Below are 16,111 nucleotides of genomic sequence, written 5' to 3'. Positions count from 1 at the left end.
TATGGTGACACTTCAAGGGCCACTGCAGAACCAATGAGACCATTGGCAGGGTCCCTGGAACCAATGAGACCATTGTGACATGGCCCAGCCTCATGGGAGCAAGGGGCCCTTGTGACACTGTGGGGCCTTGTAGAACTGAGGGGCCATGGTGACCCTGTGTGGCACCATGGAACCCAGGAGAGCTCTGTGACACTGCAGGGCTCCGTGGCACTGAGGACTCGTGTAACAGTGAGGAGCCCAATGGAACCAAGGATCCATTCCGTACTGCAGGGCTTCAGGGAACCAAGGTGCCAGTGTGACACTGCGGAACCAAAAGAGACCATTGTGACACTGTGGGGCTCCATGGAACCAATGAGACCATTCTGACACTCCGAGTCCCCATGGAACCCAGGGGCCATTGTGACACCACAGGGCCTCACAGAACCAAGGCAACCACTGTGACACTGCCAGGTCTCATGGATCAAGCGGACATTGTGACATTGCGGGTCCCCATGGAAGCAAGGGGCCACTGTAACACATCCAGGCCTGGTGGAACCAAAGGGCCATTGTGATCTTGGGGAACCCAACAGAACCAAGGGGCCATTTTGAGACTCCGTGACCTCACGTAACCAAGGGGTCATGGTGGCATTTTCCTATGGAAACAAGGAAACAATTTTGACACTGCAAGGCCACATGAAAGCAAGGGGCCATTGTGACACTGTGGAGCCAAGGAGACCATTGTGATATCACTGGGCCTCATGGAAACAAAGATCTGTTGTGATCCTACAGGCCTTCATGGAACCAAGGGGAAATTGTGATGCTGCAGGACCCCAAGGATCCAAGAACATGGAACAAGTCTGGCTGGGTGGGCCTCCAGGGTGTTGCATGACTGGTCCAAGTGACCTTGGCATGTTAAGGGTTGTTTCTCATCTGTCCCTGAAACCCTGGAGATCCATGCTTTCCTTCCTGTGGGAAAGAACTGTCCTTCTCCTCCAGTTATTCATGGCTGAAATTAGGATTACTCCTCCAAATTTTATTATATCCAAGGATTATTCCCATGTGAATCCTGCCAGGACAGACAGCTCTTGGCTGGCCTTGGCCTCTTTGGGGCCACCTCTCATCTGCCTTCAAAACACTGGGGGCTGTGCTTTTCTTCCCATGGAAAAAAAAAATCTTTCATGGCCAAAATTGAGAATCCACCTCCAAAATTCCTTATATCCATGGACAGCTCTCAGACAAAAGCTGCTAGGACTGTCCAGGTTCCCTTGGGCCAGGTCTCATATGCATTTCAAATACTGGGGCTGTGTACTTTCCTTTCTATGGAACAGAACTGTCCTTCTTGTCCCAATGCCCATAGTCAAAAGTGGGATTTGGCCTCCCAGATTATATGTATCCAAGGATTCTTGCCAGGTCTGGCTGGCAGGTCTGGCTGCCTTGCCCTCCTTGGGGCTGCCTCTAATCAGCCTTTGAAACACTGGGACTCCACCCTTTCCTTCCCATGAGAGCTGTCATTCCAGTCCAGGAACCCACAGCTGAAATGGAATTCCACCCCCGAGACTCCCCATATATCCGAAGGCTGCTTTCAGACAGAAGCTGCAGTTACAGACAGGTCAGGCTTGCCTTGGTCACTGGTGACAGCTTCACATCTGCCTTCAAAGCCCTGGGGCTCTGTGGTTTCCTTCCTAAAGAAAAGAACTGTCCCTCTTGTCCAGGAGCTCTTGGCCTCAGGCACTTGACCACTCTACAGGGACAAAGGAGCTCTGTGCTCATTGGAGTGGAGACTGAGGACAGCAGAGGAGAGCCCTGGGAGGGACTGAAGGGTGATTTCAGAGATGGTGGATCCTTCTGAAATAGCAGAGAACAGCCAGAGAAAGAAAGAATTAATGCAAAGAACAGCTGGAGAGGCCCGACTGGACACCAGGAGAAAGGAATTTCCCTCCCAGGGCAGGGCTGTGGTGCAACACGTCCCCAGCAGGAGCCTGGAGCAGCCCAAGGCTTTGTGTGGCCAGGCAGGGGCAGCAGGAGGCAGAGCTGCCAGCAAAGGAAGGGCCAGCGAGGTGGGGCAGCCGGGGGTGACGACAGCCTGCAGGGACAGAGGCGCAGGGCAGGGACACCGTGGGACAGCCTGGGCTGCAGAGGGCTCAGGGATGTGCAGCAGCTGCAAGGCCCTGACAGAGCCAACCTGTGCAGCCCTTTGGCCATGGCTGCTGGCCCTGGGCCTGAGCCACGAGGGGACAAGTGACCCTTGCAGCCCTGGGGCCTCAGTGCCTCCTTGTCCCTGCTCAGCAGCCTGGCAGGGGCCGCCCCATGGTCCTGCCCTTGGCACTGCACATCCCCACATGCCAGTGCCCATCCCGGGAAGAGCCCTGAGCAATGAGGGAGGGACAGGATCTGCCTTGCCAGGGGCTGGGGCTCAGGCCTGGGCCCTTTGCATTCCTGAAACACATCCAGGTTTGCTCAGCACCAGAGACACCTTTCCCTTGCTTGTCCCCAGCTGTCATCTCTGCCTCCAGTGTTCTGCTCTAACTGGAACCTGGGGACACTTTCTCATGCCTTGTGTCCTTGACTGGGACCCATTAAAAGTGAAAGAATGTTTGGACTTGGAATCTGACTTTGAGTTCTTGAGAAGTTCTTTGTGCACACTCTGAGGGACGGGGTCTGATGCAAACAGCACCAAAGCCCCAGAGGTCATTAAAGTCCTTGTGCTGTGTCTGTGCTGCTGAGATGGGCCGGGCTCCTGGCACAGAGGCAGCTCCTGGCAAGGGCAGCGCTGCAGAGACAGCTCTGGCCAGGAGCAGCTCCTGTGCACAGCCCAGCAGGGCTGGGGCACTGCCAGGGCATCCCAGGGACACGAGCAGGGCACAGACAGAACTCACAGGGGCTCAGCACTGGCAGGGGCTGTGGGATGTCCCAGAGGGGGCTGTGTCACAGCAGCACCTCTGTGGCTGTGTCACAGGGGCACAGAGCAGCTGTGATGTCAGAAAGGGGCTGTGTGACAGCACAGAGTGGGTTGGGTGAGGTCAAAGATTGGGCTATGACATCACAGAGTTTGTTGTGTGAGGTTATCGAGCAGCTATGGCAAGATAGAGGGGTCTGTGTGACATCACAGAGCAGGCTGTGACATCATAGCATTGCTGTATGACATAATAGAGCAGGCTGTGAGGACAAAGTGTGTGCTGTGACATTACAGAGAAGCAGTATGACATGACAGGGAGGGTTTTGTGACATCACAGAGCAGACTGTGACATCACAGGGTAGGGTATGAGGCCTTAGAGCAGACTTTGCCATCATAGAGTATGGCTCAGTGACAGCAGACAGTGTGTTGTGACATCAGTGGGTGGCTGTGTAATACCATAGATTAGGCTGTGACATCAAAGAATAGACAATGACATCTCAGGGTGACTTTGTGACATCACTGAGTCTTCTGTGACATCACAGAGCAGCTGTATGACATCACAGGGTGACACCTCAGAGTTGGCTCTGTGACATCACAAGGGTGTGTGACATCATAGGGGGGCTGTGTGACATCACAGAAGTTTGTATGACATAACAGGGGCTGTGCAACATCACAGGGGTCTGTGTGACACCACAGGCGCTGTGTGAGGTCACAGGGGCTTTGTGGGGTCACTGGGGAGGTTACTCCACCCCAGCTGTCTGTCACGATCTGCTCATGCAGGGTGTTGTGATGGTTTGTTGGCTGATCACAAAAGCGCAAAAAGGAAAACAGCAGGGGACCATCAGTTTAATCACAACAAATGCACCTTTATTTAGGTACCAACAGCAAATGTGATAGAGGGGTCAGAAAGAAAATAAAGAATAGAGAGAAAAGAGGGGAAGGGGAATATAGCTGCCATTGTTGAGATGAGATCCTCGATGGTCCAGCCACATAGATTCACTGTCCTCCATGGGGGTGCACCAAAGTCTTCCCAAAAGATTACAGTTTATGTACTCTTTAGCCAAAGCTAAAGACTTCTGGCATCTGGCCAGAAGGTGGGCAAGTTTGATGGGCCACTGTGTACAGCCCGTTGGTCTGTGAAGCAGGTGCAGGCATGCAGGGAGAAGCCACCGCTTATCACAACCTTTTTGAATGTGATGTTCTGTAGAAGCACAGCGAGTGCACCTGCAAACAGTCACTTGGCAAGTGTCCACACCCACCTCAGCCAGGCCAGAACTCCTGTCAGGGGTCTGCAGGGTCCTTGCGACCGTCGTGAGGCAAATGGAAGAAACTTCGGACCGTCTTTCACAGTGGTATATTGGGATGGCACACACAGTTAAGAGAGTGTCTGTTTTCAATGTGGGAATTCAGTTTAGAGTTTTGATTCCTTCAAAGTTCTACACTGATTAAAGAAAAAATAATAAAAGGAAAAATATCTCTTTGGCTGTTCAGCCAGCATGCGCACAGTGTGTGCACTGCACAGACATGTGCAGCCAGTTCTTCAAGTAAAGCAGATCCCAGGTGAATGAGGAGAGACAGGATGGGTTTAGGAAATGTGGAGCAAGGTTGTCCACACCGCATCAGATTTCAAGGCACATCCAGACATACTTAAGAGAGTCCCTGGATCAATATAAGTCACTGAATGCTGCTACCATCTCATGTGTAATAAGAACAGCAATAAAAGACGCTTTTACAATTAAAATAAATATTTTCTAGAAGATATGTGAAAATTTTCTCAAAAAATATTGTAGGAAACCTTCCTAATGAACTGCACGAGAGCAGATGGAAATCAAAGCAGAGCCATGGTTTGTCAAGGATTTGCTTGATCCTAATGAGCCCTGTGGTGCATTTGCAGATGAGCCCTGGAACATCAGGGCCTGAGAGGCGATTGCACAAACCTTTCCAGGAGTCAAAGTCAGAAGAAAACCCCGAAGTGTCTCAAAGCACTAATGGGACCTACTGAGCTCCATGCCCAACACAGGCTCCTCATGGACTCCATGGAGCAGAGAACTGGAGGCCAGGATGGCACAAAAGCCTCTCAGAGACTCCAAATGGCACAAAACCCTCTCAATGTGGAAAAGAAAATCCAAAGTACCAGAAAAAAGTTTAGTATCTCAGAGTATTAATGAGCCTCAGTAAGTGTCTGCACAAAGCTCTCAAGGGACTCATGAAAGCAGATAACTGGGGCCATGATTGCACAAACTTCTCACACAGTCTCTATCAAAAGCGAAACACCAAGTACCTTAAAATAACTGAAGTACCTTGAAACAGTAATAAGCCCCACTGAGTGTTGTTCCTGACAAAGTCTCTCCAGGGACTAATTAGAGCAGATAATTGGAGGCCATGATTGCACAAAGCTCTCAGAGACTTCAAGGCAAAAGCAAAAGCCAAAGTCCTCTGAAAAACCTGCAGTCCCTGGGAGCATGAAGGAGCCCCCAGGGCCATTCCTGACCAAGGTTCCCCAGGGACTCCTTCCAGCAGATCCTTGAGGCCACTGGGATGTGGGCATGGGGGGGATGCTGAGGGCAGGACCAGGGCCTGACAGTGCCCAGCCTGGCTGGGGCTGTGCCAGGAGGCCCCAGGGCCTCAGGACAAGGTGTCTCCTCACAGCCCTTGGTGGCACAGACCCTGCTGTGCCCCAGGGCACCAAGACTTGGCTTCTCTTTGTCCCCACCTGGCATCAGTGCCTCCAGTTCTCTGCTCTGCCTGGGGCCTGGGGGACACTTTCTCAGTCGTGTCCCTCAGTGGAACCCATTAAAAGTCCAAGAAACTTTGGAGTTGGATTGCGACTTGGAGCTCTGGAGATGTTTCTGCAGCTCCCTCTCAGGGCCTGATGCTCAGGGCCTGGGCACAAAGCCCCAGAGGGTCATTAAAGTCCTTGTGCTGTGTCTGTGCTGCTGAGCTGGGCCGGGCTCCTGGCACAGAGGGTGATGCTGGTAACCAAGCAGAGCTTCAAAAGCACATTTCTCTTGCTGAGCAGCTCTTCTCCCAGCCCAGCAGGGCTGGGGCACTGCCTGCAGCCAGCCCGGGCACAGCACAGAGGCACAGAGAGCTTCAATCAGTCAGGGCTGGGAAGGGGCTGAGAAGTGCCTAGGACAGAATCACTGCCAGCCCTTGGCACAGGAACCTCTGGCTGCAGGACAATGCAGCTGCAGCTCCTGGAGAGATCTCCTAAACCTGGAACATCCCAATGCCCACAGAACCTGTGAGTACAACTCTGAGTATTTCTGGTGCAGGGCGGGTGAAATTTTCATGTAGCTCTGACATGCTGAGGGCTTCTAATCCACCACAGAATATTTCCAAGACAAAGATTTTTATAAAAATGAGGACATTTCAAAACTTTGTATTCTGTTTTCTACTATTGGAGAATGGCAGGGAGGGGGGATAAATATTAAAGTTTGATTAGGAATTTTGACAAGTGCCTGAGGTATCTGAACTGTTACTTTTAGTGATCTAGAGATTCACAGGAGATCCCTAATGTGCTTTCAGCCACTCTGCCCATGGACAGCAGCAGCATCACCTTGTCTGGAACCATCAGGCTCAGTCTGAGCTGTCCTTTCTCCAAGCTGCAAACAGAACCTGCCCCCAGCCCGTGCCCTGTGAACAGGCAGGGTTCTGTCAGGCCAAGGAGAGTGCACAGAGATTTGGGGTCTGGGAGTGCTGGCAGGGAGAGATCAGGCACAGGGAGACACCTGCAGGAGGAAAATCTCCAGGAAGCAGAGAGAAGATCAGGGAAGGAGAGAAAACAAAACCCAGAAATGCTGAGGCAGGGAGAGTTTAGAGATGTCCAGAGGATCCCCTCCAGTGCAGCCCCTCCCTCTGCACAAGCCCCCTCCCTCCTGTGCCCCAGCCAAGCCTCTGCCCTCAGGGCCGGGGCTCCAAGGCGTGCAGCCCCTCCTGTGCAGGCAGAGCTGCAGCAGAGCCGTGGGGCAGCTCTGCAGCCCCGGGCCCAGTTCCCTCTGCAGAGCACAGGGCTGGGAGCAGCTGCCCGGCACTGGGGGCTCTGGCAGGGGCACAGCTGGCTCAGGGTGACACAGCTGTCCCCAGTGCCCGGCTCTGGGCAATGCTGGCAGTGCAGCAGGGAAGGAGCTGCACCTCCCTTCATCCAGTGCCATCAGAAGGACACTTGGAAGTCTCCCTGAGATTCCAGTCCAAGCTGGGAGCTTCAATCCAGGGTGTAAACATGTCCTAGAGCATCTTTGAGTCATAAGATTGATGGGAAAAGGCAGAGGTGTTGTGACACTGAAAATGCTGGTGGGTGTGTGAAATGAGCATCCTCAAGTTGAGAATCCTAAGTCCTTGGCTCCAAATGCAGAGCTGGGCTGTGGTTGATCCATCTCCTCTCAGCAGTACCTGGTGATCTTTAAGGAAAACTTGGGACTGTGAACATCCTCCATTTGAGAAATATGAAAGCTCAGAGAAACTCCTAAGAGAGTAAACTGACACACAATCTCCCCTCACTCTCCACTCGTCCTCTTGCTTCAGGGAAATCACTTTATTCTACCATAGGCAGCAGAAAAGCTGAGGGTTTCCGATATCCAAGAACATCAGGAGAGATACAGGGAAGATTATAAAGAAAACCTCAGAATTCTTAAAAACAGAAGCGTGTCTCACAGAGGGCAGAGGTGTATGGAAAATGGCTTTGATTTTGGTCACAGCTATCTCCTCTAACTCTTCACTGTCCTTTTCTCCACAGCAATACCCAAAGTACAAACCACAGCAAATGTCCAACAGCAGCTCCATCAGCTACTTCCTCCTGCTGGCACTGGCAGACACGCGGCAGCTGCAGCTCCTGCACTTCTGCCTCTTCCTGGGCATCTCCCTGGCTGCCCTCCTGGGCAACGGCCTCATCATCAGCGCCGTAGCCTGCGGCCACCACCTGCACACGCCCATGTTCTTCTTCCTGCTCAACCTGGCCCTCAGCGACCTGGGCTCCATCTGCACCACTGTCCCCAAAGCCATGCACAATTCCCTCTGGGACACCAGCACCATCTCCTACACAGGATGTGCTGCTCAGCTCTTTTTCCTCATGTTCTTCATCTCAGCAGAGTTCTATCTCCTGACCATCATGTGCTACGACCGTTACGTGTCCATCTGCAAACCCCTGCACTACGGGACCCTGCTGGGCAGCAGAGCTTGTGCCCACATGGCAGCAGCTGCCTGGGCCAGTGCCTTTCTCAATGCTCTGCTGCAAACAGCCAATACATTTTCCCTGCCCCTGTGCCATGGCAATGCCCTGGGCCAGTTCTTCTGTGAGGTGCCACAAATCCTGAAGATCTCCTGCTCCAATTCCTACCTCAGGGAACTTGGGTTCATTGTGGTTAGTGGCTGTATAGCTTTTGGTTGTTTTGTGTTCATTGTTTTCTCCTACGTACAGATCTTCAGGACTGTGCTGAGGATCCCCTCTGAGCAGGGACGGCACAAAGCCTTTTCCACCTGCCTCCCTCACCTGGCTGTGGTCTCCTTGTTCCTCAGCACTGCTATGTTCACTCACCTGAAGCCTGCCTCGATGTCCTCCCCATCCCTGGATCTGGCCCTGTCAGTTCTGTACTCGGTGGTGCCTCCAGCCCTGAACCCCCTCATCTACAGCCTGAGGAACCAGGAGCTCAAGGCTGCAGTGTGGAGATTGATGACTGGATGCTTTCAGAAACATTAAAATGCTGGCCAATTTCTGCAAATCACTTGTAATAAAAGTAAACTCTGATACTTCTTGTTCATTTCATTTTGGAGGTTTTTTCCTTTGTTATACATTTTAATCTTGGCCCCAGATAAATATCATTCTTTTTGCCATTCCTCATTTTGTTTCTGACCGCCTTCCCTGTGGTTATAGATTGTGTCAATGAGGGACTACACTCTTTGTGGCTTTAAAGGAAATAAATTATGTCCCAGCACAGTTTTCTGCAGAGATGCCTTTTTGTTGCCTTCTCTGGAGCTGCAGCAGCAATGTCTGTGTGCAGAGCTGGGGCAGATCAGTTCTGGCACAGCAGCTCTGCTCCTGCTGGCCACACCATTCCTGATCCGGGCCAGGAGCCATTGGCCTTCTTGGCCACCTGGGCACTCTGCTGGCTCATGTCCAGCCTGCTGTCCATCAGTCCCTGCAGGTCCCTTTCTGCCTGGCTGCTGTCCAGCCCCTCTGTCCCCAGCCTGTAGCACTGCAGGGGTTGTTGTGGCCAAAGTGCAGGACCCGGCACTTGGACTTGTTAAACCTCACCTTGTTGGATTTGGGCCCTGGATCCAGCCTGTCCAGGGCCCTGTGCAGAGCCCTCCTACCCTCCAACAGATCAACACTCACATCCAGCTTGGTGTCATCTGCAAAGATGTCCTTGGTTCCGAGGTGCCCCTCAGTGTCACAATGTCCCTTTGGTTACACCAGGCCCTGCACTGTCACACTGGTCTCCTTGGTTCCATGGGACCCCAAAATTCGAAAATGAACTCCTTGGTTCCATGGGGCTTCACAGTGTCACAATGTTCTTGTGGTGCCGCAGTTTCACAGTGGCCCCTTGGTCCCATGGGGCCCCAGGGTGTCACAAAGGCCCCATGGTCACATGAGGTCCCACACTGTCACAATGCTCTCTGTGCTTCCACAAGTCCCCACAGTGTCACAATGGACTTCTTGTTTCCACGAGGCCACACAGTGTCACAACGGCCTTCCAGATTCCCTGAGGCCCCAGGGTGTCACCCTGGCCCCTTGGTTACACAAGGTCCTGCAGTGTCACAGTGTCCCCTTGGTTCCATGAGGCCCTGCAGTGTCAGAAGGGCCCCTTGGTCCTACTGGGCCCTGGACTCTCCCAATGCTCTCCTTGGTTTGGCAGTGTCACAGTGGTGAAACCCCTCGGTCACACAAGGCCCCGCAGTGTCACCATGACCTCTGTGGATCCACCAGGACCCAGTGTCACGGGGACTCCCTGGTCCCATTAGGCCCCAGAGCACCACAATGGAGCCCTGGTTCTATGGGGCTGCACAGTGTCACCATGGTCCTCTTAGTTCCAAGAGGCCCTGCAGGGTCACAATGGCCCCAGAGTGTCCCAGTCATCACAGAATGACAGAATCAAATAGGCTGGAAAAGACCTTTGTGATCACCAAATCCAACCAATGCCCTAATACCGCCTTGTCACCCAGACCATGCCACTGAGTGCCACTGGAGAGGGACAGTGACTCTGCCACCTCCCCCCTGGCCTGCCCATTCCAATGCCCACTCACCCTTTCTGTGAAGAACTTCTTCCTCTTGTCCAGCCTAATCCTCCCCTGGTGCAGCTGAAGGCTGTGTCTTCTTGTCCTGCCCTCCAGCAGATCCACACTCACACCCAGCTTGGTGTCACCTGCAAATCTGGGGATGGTGGGCTCGATCCCCTCACCCAGATCATCGGTGAAGATGTTAAACAGGCCTGGGCCCAACACAGATCCCTGGGGACAGCACCAGGGACTGGACACCAGCTGGGTGCAGCACCATCCCCACCCCTCTCTGGGCCCAGCCTCCAGCCAGCTCTTCCATCTCCCAGCCAGGAGGGAACCTGCCCAAGCCGTGGGCTGCAGCTTTTCCAGGGAATGCTGTCACAGACAGTGTCCAAGGCTCTGCTGAAGTCCAGATGGACACATCCACAGCCTTTCCCACATCCACAGGTTGGTCACCTGGTTATAAAAGGAGATCAGGTTGCTCAGGCAGGACCTGCCCCTCTTAAATCCACGCTGGCTGGCTCTGACCCCTCGGCCATCCTGTGGGTGCCCTGTGGTGGCTCTCAAGGTGATCTGTTCCATAACCTTGCCGGGCACCGAGGTCAGGCTGGCAGGCCTGGAGCTCTCCAGATCCTCCTTCCAGCCCTTCTTGGGGATGGGCTCAAACTGGCACCTCCAGTGCTCTGGGACCTCCCTGGTGAGCCAGGACTGATGGTAAATGATGGGGAGTAGTTTGGGGAGCTCATCCACCAGCTCCCTCATCCCCCTAGGATGGATCCCATCTGATCCCATACACCTGTGAGCATCTGAGTGGCTCAGCAGGTCAGCAGCTGCTTCCTCCTGGATTACAGGGGGCTGTTCTGCTCCCTGTGCCCATCTACCAGCTCAGTAGAACTCTTGTCCTGAGGACAATCTCTCCATATATTGAAAATTGAGTCAAACAAGGTGTTAAGTACCTCAGCCTTTCCCTTATCTTTATTTACTCTATTTTCCACTGCATCCAATAAAGAGTAGAGGTTCTCCTTATACCACATTTTGCTATTAATCATAGACACATTTGTTATTATTTTTCACAAAAGTGGCCAGGTTAATCTTTAATTGAAATTTCACCTCTTTCCTTTTCTCTTTATGCATAATGTAACAACATCCTTAAACACTTGCTAAGTTGCCTGACCTTCTGTCCAAAGTTAATGCTCTCTCTGCTTTCCCCTGAGCTCCTACAAAAGCTCCATGGGCAGTCAGGACAGTGATTTTCCTCACCAGCTCATCTTTTGCCACACTGGGACAGGCTGCTCCATCCTCCTTAAGACTGCTTTCTCAAAATGTGTCTATCGTTCCTGAACCCCTTTGTTTTTAAGGGCTCTTTTCCTTAAAAAAATCAGTACCTGATTTTGTACTCCCCAAATCTGCATCCTAAATAGGCCAAAGTCTGCCCTTCCTAATTCCAGTGTGGAAGTTTTGTTGCTGCCCCTCCTTCTGTCACAGATCACTGAAAACTTGATTATTTCATGGTCCCTGTGCCCCAGGCAGCCTCCGACCCCCACATCTGCCACCAGCCCTTCTCTGTTTGTGAACAGCAGCAGACAGAGCTTTCCTTGGGAGTGGAGTGTTAATAAAAATTCGGTAAAACAGAAAACTCCTTAACACCAGTGCAGCATTAAAAAGCAGCATTCTTTATTCAGGGGAATGCACGGGGGATAGCTCCTCCCAAAGCCGAGCTGAGTACAGGAAAGTTTCTGTTCATATTCTGTATTTTGCACACATATTCATTGATTGTGCTGGACTAAACACACATCTGATAATCATTTCCCCAAAACCATTAACATATTTCCCCTCCCCTTTACCCATGTGTTCTTCTGTCCTGGGGGTCTCTCTGGTGGTTTCTGGTGGTTGTGGGCCCCAGTGTTCCTGTGGGCTTGGCTGAGTTGGCAGGACACTGAGGCTGGTGAACTTCCAGTTCCCCTTGTCCCACAATGGGCATTGTGTGGTTTCCATAGGCCTGGGTTTTTGGAGAACAAGCTCCAGGTGTCAGCTCACCTGGTGGAGACAATTTATCATCTGGTTACATGAGGTCAAAGAGTGGGTTATGACATCACATGAGTGATCTATGACAGAATGGTCCATGACATCACAGAGTGGTTAATGTGATGTCATCAAGAAGTTATGACATCATAGACCATCTCTGTGACATCACAGAGAGGCTTTGACATCACAGGAAAGAGCTTTGAAATTGCAGAGCAGACTGTGACATCACAGAGTTGTCTGTGACATCAGAGACAAGCTGTGTGACATTACAGAATGGGCTGTGATATCTCAGAGAGGCTGTGTGACATCCCAGAGGGGCTGTGTGACATCCCAGGAGGGCTCTGTGAGGTCACTGGGTTGGTCACTCCACTCCAGCTCTTACTCACAGTTTCTCCCAACAAGTCCAGTGCTGTTCCTGCCCAGCAGGGTCCCTGTCCCCTGGTATCCCCCTGGTCCCCCTGGAGCCACAGCCTCCACCAAAGGATGTTCCACAGGATCCACCCCAGAGTCTGACATGGAGAAAAGGGGCCAGGGCTGTGTGACCAGGACATCAAGGATGTGGATTATCCAGGTCTCTGTGGCCTGGGTTGGGTTCCCCAGGGCAGGAAATATGTCTGGCAGCTGGAGCAGGCTTAGGGAAGGGCCTCCAAGATGGGACTGGAGCCCTTGGGCTGTGAGCAGAGGCTGAGGCAGCTGGGCTTGTCCAGCCTGAGCAGGAAAGGCTGAGGGGCTCCTCATCCCAGCCTGGCAGTGCCAGCAAGGAGGGGATGGAGAACACAGAGCCAGGCTCTTCACCAGGGGCCTGGTGGGCGACAGAAGCCAATGGGTGGAAGGAGAAAGAGGGGAGATCAGCCAGGGCAGGAGGAGATTAAATGAGTCAGGCTGGTTTCTGCATTTCCTCAACACCAAAAGCAGCCTGACGTCCCTTCTCCATCCACCACTGACAGCTTTGCACATCAGGTATTGTTTGAGCTGTTTTGCCCACACTCCTGTCTAAGATCAATTTTAGCATGTAAGTCACTAGTGGATGGTGGACTCATCAGATGCTGCTGGGATGCTGCACATAGCTCAGGGAAGAGCGTGATTGTTATTAAATTCTGTCCTGTTCAGCTATGGTCCTTTGGCCATGAAGAGAAACTTTCTGTGCCTCTGAGTCTCACCAGTTCCTGACCCCCAAAGGACACAAACCTGATGAGTTGTGGTTCCCACTCCAGTGGTGGCACTTGGAACTCCCTCCATCCCCAGAGCAGAGCTTCCTTGTCCCAGAAAGTCCCTGGCAGTGCAGGGATGAAGGAAACAGGACAGGCTGTGGGGATCAGGGGCAGGGCACGGCCAGGGATTTGGGGTGGTTGTGAGCCCAGGGCAGGACCCGGCCCTTGGCCTTGGTGAACCTCATCCCATTGTCCTGGGCCCATGGCTCCAGCCTGTCCAGATCCCTCTGCAGAGCTTCCTGCCCTCCAGCACAGCCACACTCCCACCCAGCCTGGGCTCACCTGGAACTGCCTGAGGGTGCCCTCGATGGCCTCATCCAGATCAACAATAAAGAGATTTCAATGACCTGGCCCCAGTCCTGTGCCCTGGGGACACCCCTGGATGTGACTCCATTCCTCAGCTGCTCTGAGTGCCAGGGGTGGGATGAGGGAAATGGTGGGGAGGGGTAGGGACAAAGTGTTATTGATTGTCAGCCATGAAGGGTCCTGATTTTCATATATGTTCAGACAGCGTTAAAAGGTGCTGGGGCTAAATATCAATTGAACATTGCTGATATCAGTCTATTAACAGGAAAATAACAATTCTCTCTGCCCTGTTTTTGATATAGTATATTCACTTTGTATACATTTCTCAAATCTGTCTAATTAAGCACAGAAGAATTGAGGACTTGAATTATTCCCATGGGTTTTTCCTTGTTTTGGCATTTTGAACAAATGTTTATAAGCCTTTTGTCACTGAATTCCTGAACTGAAGAACTCAAGATAGAAGAGGCCTCTGGAGCAGTAAAATTCATCAGCAGCCTCCAAGTGGTTGAGGATCCATCCCAGAGCAGCAATGAGCAGAAATGGGCACAGCTCTGTGGCTGCACCAGCTCTGGGATGGGCCCTGGGCCTGGAGCAGGAGCAGCTCTGGAGGGCCCCAGGGCCAGGGCTCTTGTGCTGGCCTGGGCAGATGGGATGGCAGGAGGGGCTGCAGAGCTCTCAGCACCTCAGGCAGAGGGGAGCAGGGCAGCCAGGGAGCTCCTTTGGCCTTGGCCAAGCCCCTTCCCCCATGGTGGGGCTGAGTCCTGGCTGAGCTGCAGCTGCTGCTGTGCCCTTGGCAGGGGCTGAGGCCGTGGGGCAGTGCCCAGAGCAGCCTGGGCTGAGCAGAGCTGTGGGGCCAGAGCCGGCTGGGCTGTGCTGGGGAGAGGCCCTTGGTGCTGCCCAGAGCTCAGGGCAGCTGGCAGAGCTGGCAGGGAGCTGGGCTGGGCTGGGAGAGCCTGGCACAGAAACCATCAGTGTCCATCTCAGCCTGGCTGAGCGGGCAGGGGCAGGAAGATCATCCAAGGTCCACAAGTTCTCTGTGTGGGAGCTGAGCTTTTGACCCCCTGAGCCCTTCCAAGTGCTGGGGTTGCACCTCCAGCTCCAGAGGAGATGGGAACAGAGACAAATAATTCCTGCTGGATTCTTCATTGTGTTTGCTTATACAGGTGGCCTTGATCCATATGTAGACAAGGTGTTTTGTGTCAGATAACACTGGGAGAGTGATAAGAATAATATTTTTTAGCTGAAAATTATATTTCACACATAGTACACAATGAGGAATAAAAGACACATATGACCAGAAGAGCATCTGAGTTTTTCAGACGACAAGAGACTCATTGACATTCCAGAAGTCAAACTTGCTCAAATACTTTCCTCAGGGCTTCCTTGAGATGAGATGTGACCACCAGAGGCCAAGGCCAGCCAGAGCTGTCTGTCCTGGAAGATTTTGGGTGGGATTACCCTTTCATAAAGGGAATTTTTCAGGGGGAATATCAATTTTGGCCATGAGCACCTGGAAAGATGGATGGTTCTTTTCCATAGGAAGGAAAGCACAGAGCCCCAGTTCTCCAGGGGCTGATGAGAGGCAGCCATCAACATTCCAAGATCAGCTGGACCTGTCAGGTGGCCCCTGGGAGGCCAAGCCAGCCAGACCTGTTCCATGTTCCCTTGGTTTCATGGCACTCTGCAGTGTCCCAATGTTCTCCTTCCTTCTGAAGTGTGGCCCCTTCCTTCCATGAGGCCCCGCAGAGTGACAATGGCCCTTGGGTTCCACAAGGCCCCACAGTGTCACAATGGTCTCACAGAAAGGAAACCACAGAGCCCCTGTGTTTCAGGATCTGATGAATTCTTCAGTCACCGGAGGCCAAGGCCAGCCAGACCTGTCTGTCCTGGCAGGTTTATCTGTGACCAACCCTTGGATATTTGGAATTGTGAATGTAGAATCCCAATTTCAGACATTTGTGCCTGGAGGAGAAGGCCAGTTCTTTTCCATAGGAAGGGAAGCATGGATCCCCTGTGTTTGGAAGGCAGGTGAGAGCCCCCCTAAGGAGGCCAAGGCCAGCCAGACCTGTCTGTAATGGCAGCTTTTGTGCAGGAGCAATCTTTGACTATAGGACTTCTGGAGGTGGAATCCCAATTTCGGCCATGGACACCTGGCCAAAAGAAGGAGACAGATGAAGAATGAAGAAGAAAGACAATTGTTTTTCATAGGAAGGAAAGAGCTAAGCCCCAGTGTCGCAGGGCAGAATAGGGAGACCACCAGAGGCCAAGGCAAGCCAGAGCAGTCTGTCCTGGCAGCTTTTGTCTGGGAGAAACCCTTGCACGTAGGGAATTTTGGAGGAAAAGTGTCAGTTTTGGCCATGGTTGCATGAGCAGGAGGGACGGTTCTTCTCCACAGGAAGAAAAGCACAGAGCCTAAGTGTTTGAAGGCAGGTGAGAGCCAGCTCTCAGGAAGACAAGGCCAAACACACTTGTTAATGACAGC

At 52.5% G+C, this 16,111-nt stretch overlaps 2 protein-coding genes across 2 annotated transcripts in view; both read left to right on the top strand.

The window, feature by feature from the left end:
- Positions 1–16,111, top strand: part of LOC144247626 (uncharacterized) — a 169,588-nt gene that overhangs the window by 60,717 nt on the left and 92,760 nt on the right. The gene's annotated exons all lie outside the window — the stretch shown is intronic.
- On the top strand, positions 6,951–8,964 carry LOC144246365 (olfactory receptor 14A16-like). The gene has a single exon (XM_077783750.2). It carries the CDS (start codon positions 7,551–7,553, stop codon positions 8,568–8,570), a length of 1,020 nt encoding a protein of 339 aa, XP_077639876.2. The 5' UTR covers positions 6,951–7,550; the 3' UTR covers positions 8,571–8,964.

Source organism: Lonchura striata, chromosome 5, assembly GCF_050655825.1.
Source record: "Lonchura striata isolate lonStrDom1 chromosome 5, ASM5065582v1, whole genome shotgun sequence".
Taxonomy (NCBI): domain Eukaryota; kingdom Metazoa; phylum Chordata; class Aves; order Passeriformes; family Estrildidae; genus Lonchura; species Lonchura striata.
Note: the sequence above shows the minus strand (reverse complement) of the source record. Positions and strands in the feature narration are given on the sequence as shown.